The following is an 11594-nucleotide window of genomic DNA, read 5'->3' on the forward strand; positions in this document are numbered from 1 at the left end:
GGGGAGCTTCTTTTGTTTAGCAAAAATTATTTTATTATCTATGGATCTAAAGACAAGACAAGACATTAAAAAAAAAAAAATTGAGTATTCTTTTTTTTCAAAGTAGTTTTATGGTAATTAGGAAAAAATGTATTCTATAATTCCTCCCAATTGAAATAATACAAAAATTATGTTTCTGGCACAAAGCATGCAGTTATTTGCAAATAAAGTTTTTGTTTTGTTTTTTAATTTTGGCACATTTTCAATTTTAATGTTTTATGCAACACTGAAAAAAGTAACAAACAAAACAAATGAAAACAACAACAAAGAAATAATAGCTAAAAAAACTAAAATAAAAAAAAATCAACAGAAAAATGATAGCTATGGGGAGAAGGGAAAGAAGAAGTTAATTAGGGTTAACAGGGTTAATAAGGGGTCAAATAGGAAAAAAATTATTTAAAAAATATATATTTTTTACTTGTAAGGTTTCTTTAACTGATTTGTATTTACTATTTCATTCATCTGTAGATCAAATGTCACCCCTTTGATCTATATAAGAATGAAATGGTAAAAACAACTAAACAATAGATTGTATCATTGTATTTACTCAATGATACTTATAGACTCTGTAAGTGCCTACAAGGGGAGAACTCGGAAAGTTGAGTTGGGCTAAAGAGAGAAGAGAACTCACCAACAAATACAATCTTTGGCACGTACTGTCCATCCAGGAGCAGATTTTTGTCTGTTGGGTCATACTAACAGAAAATAAAATAACAGATCCCAAATTATAACAAATCATCTTTGCCGAAAAGTCTTAAAGGAAAAATGTCATTTTCTATATCTGCCCAAAAAAAAAAAAATACAATTCCATTCACTGCTGGAGATTTTAAGACATAATCCCACCGCACCCTCGTACCCCTGCTTCTACCTCCTGGCTCAATGGCTCATTGAAATCTGCACAGAGCATCAGGTTGAATTGCTGCCAGCTTGTCACACAGAATAGGGCAGTGGTTCTCAACCTATGTCACCTCAGGACCCACATTTGTCCTTCGTCATTAAAGGAGAACTATGAGGCGAGCGCTTTTCACTCACCTCATAGTTCTAGCCGACCGGTGACAATGAGACTGTCACAGGTCGGCTCAATAGATTGGGAGGTGAGCGAACACATACCGGCGTTCGCTCACTTCTCGATCCTGTCACAGCTCTCTGCCGTGACAGGGGAGGGGCTGGATTCCCCCCTCCCCGCTCCGATCTGCCAGCGCTGACTGGCGGAACGGACGGGGGAGGGGGCGGGTACAGCTGGCTCTGCCTCTAGATAGGCAGAGCCAGCTGTCAATCACGCAACTGGACGGATCCAGACATAATTGTCGGGATCTGCTTCAGCTGCGGCGTCTCAGTATATCGCGAGCTGTGAGCTCGCGGTATACTGAGCTTAGGGTGACGGGAGGACGCTAGTTTGTGTCCTCCCGTTACCCTAAGGAGAGCTATGGGGAAAAGCCCTAACCCCATAGTTCTCCTTTAAGTCACGACCCAAGTCGTACTGCAATAGAAGGCATGCCATTAGGGTACCGTGGGTTCCGTTGCAGGCGTACGAACTGTGGGAGTGAGGTGCATTTGGGATACCAATCAAATGAATGGCAACACAATACACCTCCCACACCAGAATGCACGGTAGGGGTAATTGTGTGGAAAGGTGTGGTAATTGCACGGTCCTATGCTATTAATGCCGTGTACTAGTGTGAACGAGCCCTCAAAAACACTGTCATACATAGACGATCACAGATTCACACGCTCGCAGACATTCTCATACACACTACAAAAAAATGTTTAATTAGATTTTTTTTTAAGGTCCACCTGTAAGCAATGCACATATAGGTGGAGCTCTCTCACGGCCATAACCCCATCCCACCCCACCTCAAGCTGACACTCGGCGCCCGGCAGCATATTTTGAATGACTGCTTGGCGCGAGAACTGACAGTGCTGGGGGGGGGGTGCTGAGGAGCTTCTCACCTAGACAAGTGGAAGGCATGCGGCGACCCACTGAAAACGGGGTCGCCACCCACCAGTTGAGAACCAAGGGAATAGGGCATTTCGGTTAAAACCCTTGGGGGTTTCACCTTTGATAAGGTACCTGCACGTCTAATGGGATGCCAGGGCTGCCATTTTTTTTCTTTTTGTATCGAAACACTTGGACTGGTCATGAGATTATTGTAAAATTAGTACAATTTGTTAAAATGAAAAGCAACTGGAAGGACCTGATTGATTTGAACTGTCCATGTTTTATTTGGTATTATTTTAACAGTAAAGCATATTTTGCTAGTAGTAAGTAAGGGGGAATCTGTTTAGATTCTACCCAGGAACCCTGTGATTGTTTTTAGTTACAGTTTAGGAAGAAGGATTAGGAATCACATTTTTTTATTTTTTTTTAGGCATACTTTAAAAAAAAAAAAAAAAGGCAAAGGCAGAGTTTTAGTACATGCCCTGCCACCTAATAATACAAGGTCAGAGGTCACCCAAAACTTCCTCTGTTCCACATATTGTCATCACGGTCTGCTGGGCTCTATTCAATCCCTTTCCTTCCACCTGGTGGGACAAAGGGCCCGCTGTCATGGTGGTTATGAGGAAGAGAGAGAGAGCACGATCCTTATCTGGGAGCTGTGGTTATAGAATGTCTGTGAACATTTGTCCTGAAACTACTGGAAGGACAATGTAACAATCGATGTGTGGTCAGTAGATTACGCTGCCCTATAACTGACACCCCTGAGAGCGTGTGCGGTGTATGGAACACAAGTGGTATGGCCTCATCCGATGGGAAATGTATCTGACATAATCTGATGAATAGGAGACTTTATTTGTACAAAAACAAAATGGCCACAAAAAGAAAAATGGAACCCTGTGTCTGTGATCAGGAACTGATTATTACAACACTCTATCTTCTCATGCCATGGATCGAAACCAGCTGATGGAAGTATATCTGACATAAACTGGCAGGCATCAAAGCTACAGCTCGCGGTATACTGAGCTTTGGGTGATGGGAGGACGCTAGTTTGTGTCCTCCCGTTAGCCTTAGGAGAACTATGGGGAAAAGCCCTGACCCAATAGCACTCCTTTAACCCTTTCAATGTCGCCGCCGCCGGCAGAGCCAGCTGTCACTCATGCAGCTGGGTGGATCCAGACAGTAATGTTGAAATCCGTCCCGACTGCGGTGGTCTCAGTGTATACTGAGCTTTGGGTGACGGGAGGACTCCTATTTGTGTATCACTCGGCTGTAGAGCCCCAAATCATCTCTGAATTGGTGCTGACTCTGTCCTTCCTTCTGGAGGGGGGGCTACTTGTGTTCCCCATGGTCCCTGTGTGTGTTGTAAAGTAGTCACCGCTCCAAGCTCGCTCCTGTGATGGACTACAATCTCATGTTTAGTTTACTCATTTGTATTGAGATTGTAGTCCATCCCGGGAGCGAGCTTAGAGCGGTGACTACTTTACAACACGCACAGGGACCATGGGGAACAAAAGTAGCCCCCCTCCAGAAGGAAGGACAGTGTCAGCACCAATTCAGAGATGATTGGAGGATCTCTAGCCGAGTGATACACAAATAAGATACATTGTTGCTAATAGCTAAGATACTTGAATACATTTTTAAGATTTAACTTCGGAGTTTAGTGTCACTTTAACCCCAATAAGACCCCGATCAGGGTCACTTCTAGTCTAACCACTGCCTCACCTTGGGGGCCCGCTTATGTAGAAGCACCAACCCCAGGAGAACCTATACAGTGTTACCAATAACTAAGCATTATTAATGTTGAAATTATACATATTTATTTATTTATACATCACATACTGTATATAGTGGTGAAATATGAGTGTATATGAGATCGGGACCTTAGATTGGAAGCTCCTTGAGGTCAGGGACTGATGTGACTGTACAATATGCTGAGTATATTGTCAGCACTATATAGAGATCTGTAATAAATACATTGGGACCAGTGAGGTCCTTTATACTCACAACAACATTGAGAAGGATAAATTCTTCAGCTAATTTCTGGATTCCTTTGTGCTCAGCGAATGCTTTCTTCAGGGCTGTGGGGAGCAGATAATACTATGATGTACAATGTTATATAATGTATTATCATAAAATGATAGAGGGGGGGGGGGGGGGGGTGTCTGATCTGAGGTCCCTCCACCATGGAGTACCACTCGTCATTTTCTATGTCACATATAATGCATTACACTTCTTTATTATGGTTGCAGTTTTTGGAATATTTGAGCAATTTAAAAATAGCCTAGTAAGGTATATCTTCACTTTGTTCTCACTTCCTCCGAGACAGAAAGATTTGTTCTCACTTCCTCCAGGAGAGAGAAAGATTTGTTCTCACTTCCTCCTCCTCCGAGAGAGAGAGAGATTTGTTCTCACTTCCTCCAGGAGAGAGAGAGATTTGTTCTCACTTCCTCCAGGAGAGAGAGAGATCTGTTCTCACTTCCTCCAAGAGAGAGAGAGATTTGTTCTCACTTCCTCCAGGAGAGAGAGAGAATCAAGAGAGAGTGATTTGCTCTCACTCCCTGCAAGAGAGAGAGATTTGTTCTCACTTCCTTCAGGAGAGAGAGATTTGTTCTCACTTCCTCCAGGAGAGAGAGAGATTTGTTTTCACTTCCTCCAGGAGTGAGAGAGATTTGTTCTCACTTCCTCCAAGAGAGAGATTTGTTTTCACTTCCTCCAGGAGAGAGAGATTTGTTCTCACTTCCTCCAGGAGAGAGAGAGATTTGTTCTCACTTCCTCCAGGAGAGAGATTTGTTTTCACTTCCTCCAGGAGAGAGAGAGAGATTTGTTCTCACTTCCTCCAGGAGAGAGATTTGTTTTCACTTCCTCCAGGAGAGAGAGAGAGATTTGTTCTCACTTCCTCCAGGAGAGAGAAAGATTTGTTCTCACTTCCTCCGAGAGAGAGAGAGAGAGAGAGAGAGAGAGAGATTTGTTCTCACTTCCTCCGAGAGAGAGATAGAGAGAGATTTGTTCTCAATTCCTCCAAGAGAGCGAGATTTCTTCTCACTTCCTCCAGGAGAGAGAGAGATCTGTTCTCACTTCCTCCAAGAGAGAGAGAGAGATTTGTTCTCACTTCCTCCATGAGAGAGAGATTTCTTCTCATTTCCTTCAGGAGAGAGAGATTTCTTCTCACTTCCTCCAGGAGAGAGAGATTTGTTCTCACTTCCTTCAGGAGAGAGAGAGAGATTTGTTTTCACTTCCTCCAGAAGTGAGAGAGATTTGTTCTCACTTCCTCCAGGAGAGAGAGATTTGTTCTCACTTCCTCCAGGAGAAAGAGATTTGTTCTCACTTCCTTCAGGAGAGAGAGATTTGTTCTCACTTCCTCCACGAGAGAGAGAGAGAGAGAGAGAGAGAGAGAGAGAGAGCTGTTCTCACTTCCCGCAGGAGAGAGAGAGAAAGATTTGTTCTCACTTCCTACAGGAGAGAGAGAGAAAGATTTGTTCTCACTTCCTTCAGAAGAGAAATTGAGAGATTTGTTTTCACTTCCTCCAGGAGAGAGAGAGATTACAATGGTAAGGAGGCCATGCACATTAAACACCGCAGTAGCATTTTCCTGCATTGGGGGGTGTGATTAATATAACCAACCAATAGTATTAAGCCGGGGGTGGGGTGACTGAGAGCCTGTCAGATTCATCGATTTCATTGGGACTGTAACTGGTGGCCCGGTGACACCAGAAGTGCCAATTCATCCGCCCTTTCTCTCCGGTGTCACTCATTCTCCGGACGCGGACAGTTTACAGGCTTTCATCATTTAAAATTCAAGACATTATTTACCTTGTGAGTGTTCACAATCGTCTCTGTGATTAATAACCATCAAAGGCTTATTTCTGTAAAACAAGAACCATTCGCATCGCATAAATATGTATCAATCTGCAGCACAATAATACAAACTGTTCATGGATTGTTGTGTTCAATGTGGAGCAGCATCCAGAATGCTGGAAATTTTTTACATTGTTAATAAATAATATAAATTCGTGTTATGGGGAATATACTGAACATTTTAATGCAGTACTGAGACAGGATAACCAATCGGGTTATGGTGAGGGGGTCACAAGGGGCCAAAAAGCTCTGTATTACAAGATGGTAACATACAGAAGAAGCTCCTAAAACAGGAAGTGTTCACTTGTCATTGTGTCCATCACAACACCATTCACAAGTACTCAGACCTTAAAGTGACATTAAACCCTCAGATTTTTTAACATAAACCAATACTGTAATGTGCGCCTTACTGTAATCCATGGTTGTTTCCATTCTCTTTGCTGCTCTTCCTTTTAAATCCTCATGTCTTCTCATGCTCTGCAGAACTTCCCTTTGCAGCTGACTGCCTCTACCTGTAGTGCTGGCTCAGGTTGTGAACCTGCACACAGACACCATGTATCCATTCCAGAGACAAGGCAGTCTGCTGCAAAACAGAAGTTCTGCCCAGCATGAGAACAGATACGGATTTAAAAGGAAGAGCAGCAAAGAGAAGGGAAACAACCATGGATTACAGTAAGGCACACATTACACTATTGTTTTATGTTAAAAAATCTGAGGTTTTAATGTCACTTTAACTCCAACCTATAGTTTATATGCAATGCTGTAACCTAACACAAGATGGCGCTCTAGCCCTATAAATACCAATAGAGTGAATTGTCCTATGACTGACCCTGCCTTGGCTTTGAATAAGGCTTCCTCATAGGTCTGCACCCATTCCAGGTTGTCAGCCCACCCTGCAGAGAGAACACAAAAGAAAACAATGACAATTAAAATTTGTATTATTTATTGGTTTGCTGTAGACAATGTAAAGCACAAGCAAGGTCAAGGTGCGCCCAACTCATCGAGCGCAGTCTGTAAATCACTTCTAAGGAAAACATGTAGACAGGAAGCAGGAACAAGGACGTGGAGGACAGGAGACACACCTAGGGAGGCCAGGAGCGTGCCGCACTGCTAAAAAAAAAGTTGCAGAACAACTTTTAGGAGTTTTAATACATTTTGTTCGGTTCTTACCTCTGGAGAGGGTTTGAGGCCGATCGGGTTTTGTAGCCGGCTTGCCTTTCGGAGAGGGATCTTTGGCCAGGGACAATGAGGTAGCCACCAGGAGAACAAATACTGACTTGACCATGGAATCCATGTTGGATGCTGAAAAAAATAAAAATTAAATTGTTTATTTGTAATATAGTATTGATGGTTGGGGGACAACAAATACCAGTGCTGGAACCAGATACAAAATAATACAAAATAAAAATGAGATGTGATTATACTACCATAAAACATAAGAATATTTCCTGAGCTAATTATTATTATTAATATTATCATTAGTAATATTATTATTATTTTGATTATTAGTATTATTATTATCACTGCTATTAAGATTATTATTATTATCATCACTATTATTATTACTACTACTATTATTATTTTTATTATTATTATTATTATCACTATTGTTATTACTATTATTAGTAGTATTTTTATTATATTTTCTTTTCATGGTTAAATGTAATACTGCATTGTGGCCACTAGATGGAGGTGTGGAGCACAGGAAATTCATACGTCTTTCACATGCTCCTCAGCTTCATCTAGTGGCCATAATTACATAGTATTTGAGGTTGAATAAAGACACATGTCCATCAATAATGTGGTATTATATAACATTACATTTAAAGGAGAACTATGGGGTAAGTGTTTTTCCCCATAGTTCTTCTAAGGGTCACAGGAGGACACAAACTAGCATTCTCCCCTGACCCAAAGCTCAGTATATGGGGAGCTGTAGCTCGCGGTATAATGAGACCGCCGCAGCCGGGACCGATCCCGACATTACTGTCGAGACCCACCTAGCTGCGTGATTGACAGCGGGCTCTGCCTATCTAGAGGCAGAACCAGTTGTACCCGCCCCCTCCCCGTCTGTTCCGCAAGTCAGCGCTGGAGGATCGGAGCGGTGAGGGGAGGAATCCCTGCAGGAGCGCCGGTATGTGTTCGCTCACATCACGATCTATTAAGCTGACGTGTGACAGTTTCATTGTCACGCGTCGGCCCGAACTATGAGGAGGGGTGATTTTTTACTCACCTCATAGTTCTCCTTTAACCTGAAAAGTAAATATACTAACAATGCTTGTTTTTTCCTCTATTGGCACAGAACGAGCGCTCACAGAGATTTACAGGGGGGAATAGCCCTGCATATTGTTTATACATAGACCCCCATGGTGTGTAATGATTTTACACTATTACATGACTACTAACTATTCTAAATTCATTTGTATCATTATCATGTAGCCGCATTGTAGGTTGTTTATAGCAGGAATTAGTGTAAAATGTTTCGGCATTATAGCTTTTCTTGGGCTTGGTGCAGATAAGAAATCTCAGCGTCGGCATGTTTGTTCCGGCTGTACAAGACTTCCCCATACCTATGCCGGGGAGATGTGCTATAAGCTCCGCTTACTTATTAACCGATGTATACATCACAGGCGGGTGATCTGCAGGACTCCACTCAGGATCCAGGGTACACTTCCTCTTACAGGATTATAAATAGCTTGCTAAATATACTTGCTTCTAAAAGCCGGGCTTGCAGCCCATTGATTGAATCTAACCTCTGATTTGTTGCTGCACACCTGCTGTGCCCATTATGAGGGGCTCCCACCATCCCGGTGCTGAGTTCCTGGGTCTGCACACAGGCTGTGCCCATTATGAGGGGCTCCCACCATCCCTGAGCTGAGTTCCTGTGTCTGCACACAGGCTGTGCCCATTATAAGGGGCCCCCACCAACCTTGTGCTGAACCCAACCTATAACTGAGACATCGGGTGATAGTACCCCTCTCTACTGAGGCTTAAAGTAGAATCCCCGCAAAATGTTTGTTCTATTGCATAAAGTAGGGAAGGGTTAGAACCCGGGTCTGGTTCTGTTTGCTGAGAAGCAGTAACAGCACCACACCAATGGGGTCCAAAACAGTCTTATACATAGATAAATACATTTAAATAATTGGAGAAATCAGAGGGCCAACGCGTTTCAGGGGTTGAAACAATCCCACTCAATGAGGGCACAAAGATAAAAGTATCAATGTTTATCGGTTTGTAAGAAATAAAATAATGTTACTTATGATTTTATTTTATTTTATATATATGTACATTTTTATGTTTTATATTTTTGTCGCTCTATGACTATTGGGGCGGCACCCTTACGTATTTGGATCTTCATTAGGTCCTCCCTTACTTTTGAGGGTGTGCTTTATTACACAGGAGCATCCTCACCAAAGCAATGCAACTTCATCAGATGGCCACTCACAACGCTGGATATTACCAACAGAAGATCTAGCACTAGGGTTGCCACCTGTGCAGGATTCACCCGGACAGTCCGGGTTTTGAATGCTGTGTCCGGGTTACATGGCAGCAGAAGCCCGGACACAAGATGTCAGGCAGACAGGGGCAACCAAAATTAAGATAGGGGCTACTGGCCCCCCACTGAAAATAGTCTCAACTGCGATATTTACATATGAATGTGTGGCACTATTTACTTATGAATAAGCCGCAAATCATTCTCCCAAAAAAAAGTCGCTAGAATGTTTTGGTTTCGCTGGAAGAAAAGGTGGCAACCCTATCTAGCACCTCTTCTCCATGTACCTCCCCCACCCCAATCAGGGAGAATTCTCTTCACTTCCTGTCCCAGGGGCACAACAGGAGATTTCCAAGTGAAAGGAAACCCCATCTTTAACCGTTGTCATGGGAACAGGTGAAGTTTTAATTGCTGGCTTTGACTTTATTGTTGTGACCCACCCTCATAACCCTTACCATGGGCTCTACCATGGGCAATCCAATGAGACGTACAAGAATAAAAGGGGTTTCTTCCAATGGGGACACCTGTTTTAGTGACAACTGTCCAAGGTGGTTGTTTTCAATTACTTTGGGGAAATTTCCATTCCCTTCCTGTCAAAACTATGGGACAGGAACATCAACCGATGGGGACACAGACAGCAAGGATAGAGGTTCTTCTAACCCTTCCCTGTTCTATCCAAAAGTTACAGATTTACAAATAAGTCACAATGATAATGTAACATCTTTATAATAATAATATATATAAGGTCTAAATCTTACAAAAACGTCATATTTTTTGCACAAGGTTTTCCGCAATACAATGAGCTGCCTCGAGATTTGATATCACCTGCTGTGCAAACATTCTATCGCGCCAATTATACCGTCTCCTTGGTGATGCGGAATTAACGAAGCGGAGGGAGAATCAAAACAGCCTTTGTGCGGCCGGGACAGTAAATACCATGGAAAATAATTAATTTTCTCCGTGCCCCCCTCTCCCACCTCCCCCCTCCCTTTCACACTAATTGTTCCCTTTTTTTCTCATCCAGGTAACCTGAACCTAATTCCTGGAGGAATTAATTAATTCGGAGCCAACTCACCTCCTCTCCAAAGCCAGGGATAAGTATTCAGCTTTGACAGGGTGACTTGTAGCCGCTCACCTGAGGTATATATACACCTGTGCACACCTGGGCCCCTCCCACTCATTTGAATAGACATAGTTACAGCGCATACCTTCACTGTCTCAGGTATACACTAATCTGCTTATCAGATGGCAGAACGCGGCCCCTCCCAGACCATAATTCTCTTCTAACTCGCCCTACAAGCGGCATATTCCAGCCTGGGGGCGTTTTTTAAAATATTTTGTTCCTTTGAATAGCCAGGCCGCCAGCCAAGTACAGGTAAGCGTAAATCAGGAACAGCGATTTGCCTGAAGTCTGATTTGGCCGCGTGTGATTGGACATTGTCTGATGACTCTTACCTGTGTAAGAGAAAGGGAGAGACAATGTGTCAAGTCGGACATCTCGTGTTACCTGTGACACATCCCAGCTGGGTGACCGAGCAAACTGCCTATGCATCGGGTGCGGGAGACTGAACTCCAGGCACGCAGCTAAATACATACACTATACTGCCAAAAGTATTGGGACGCCCCTCCAAATCATTGGATTCAGGTGTTCCAATCTCCTCCATGTATAAAATCACGCACCTCGGCATGCAGACGCTTCTACAAACATTTGTGAAAGAACGGGTCGCTCTCAGGAGCTCAGTGACTACAAGCGTGGTACCGTGATAGGTTGTCACCTGCACAATAAGTCCATCTGTGACATTTCCTGGCTACTAAATATTCCGCGGTCACCTGTTACTGGTATTATAACAAAGTGGAAGCAACTGGGAACAACGGCAACTCAGCCAGGAAGTGGTAGGCCATGTAACATGACAGAGCGGGGTCAGCGCATGCTGAAGCGCACAGTGCGCAGAAGTCGCCAACTGTCTGCAGAGCCAATAGCTACAGACCTCCAAACTTCGTGTGGCCTTCAGATTGGCACAACAACAGTGCGTAGAGAGCTTCATGGAATGGGTTTCCAGGGCCGAGCAGCTGCATCCAAGCCTTACATCACCAAGTGCAATGCAAAGCGTCGGATGCCGTGGTGTAAAGCGCGCCGCCACTGGACTCTAGAGAAGTGTATAGAAAAATAGAAAAGTAGAAAAATGTCACCAGCACACCATGAGTTGAAAAAGCAAAATATTTTATTGCCAATAGCTGTATCTCATTGGCAAGCGCTTTCGGGGCCTCGCA

The 11594-nt window shown here is 43.3% G+C and overlaps 1 protein-coding gene across 1 annotated transcript in view; it reads right to left on the bottom strand.

The window, feature by feature from the left end:
- The window catches only part of LOC108797374 (anterior gradient protein 2-A-like), a 12981-nt gene extending 2557 nt beyond the window's left edge, over nucleotides 1-10424 (bottom strand). Inside the window, exons 1-6 of the mRNA XM_018568961.1 lie at nucleotides 10399-10424; nucleotides 7004-7135; nucleotides 6663-6726; nucleotides 5789-5841; nucleotides 3983-4056; nucleotides 671-734 (exon numbers count right to left, since the gene is read on the bottom strand). Coding sequence (XP_018424463.1) covers nucleotides 671-734; nucleotides 3983-4056; nucleotides 5789-5841; nucleotides 6663-6726; nucleotides 7004-7127 — 379 coding nt within the window. The 5' untranslated portion in view covers nucleotides 7128-7135; nucleotides 10399-10424. The remainder of the gene's footprint in view (nucleotides 1-670; nucleotides 735-3982; nucleotides 4057-5788; nucleotides 5842-6662; nucleotides 6727-7003; nucleotides 7136-10398) is intronic.
- Between the last annotated feature and the right edge of the window lie 1170 nt (nucleotides 10425-11594).

The sequence above is a fragment of the Nanorana parkeri genome, unplaced genomic scaffold (genome assembly GCF_000935625.1).
Source record: "Nanorana parkeri isolate BGI_ZX_2015 unplaced genomic scaffold, ASM93562v1 scaffold1267, whole genome shotgun sequence".
NCBI classification, from domain to species: Eukaryota; Metazoa; Chordata; class Amphibia; order Anura; family Dicroglossidae; genus Nanorana; species Nanorana parkeri.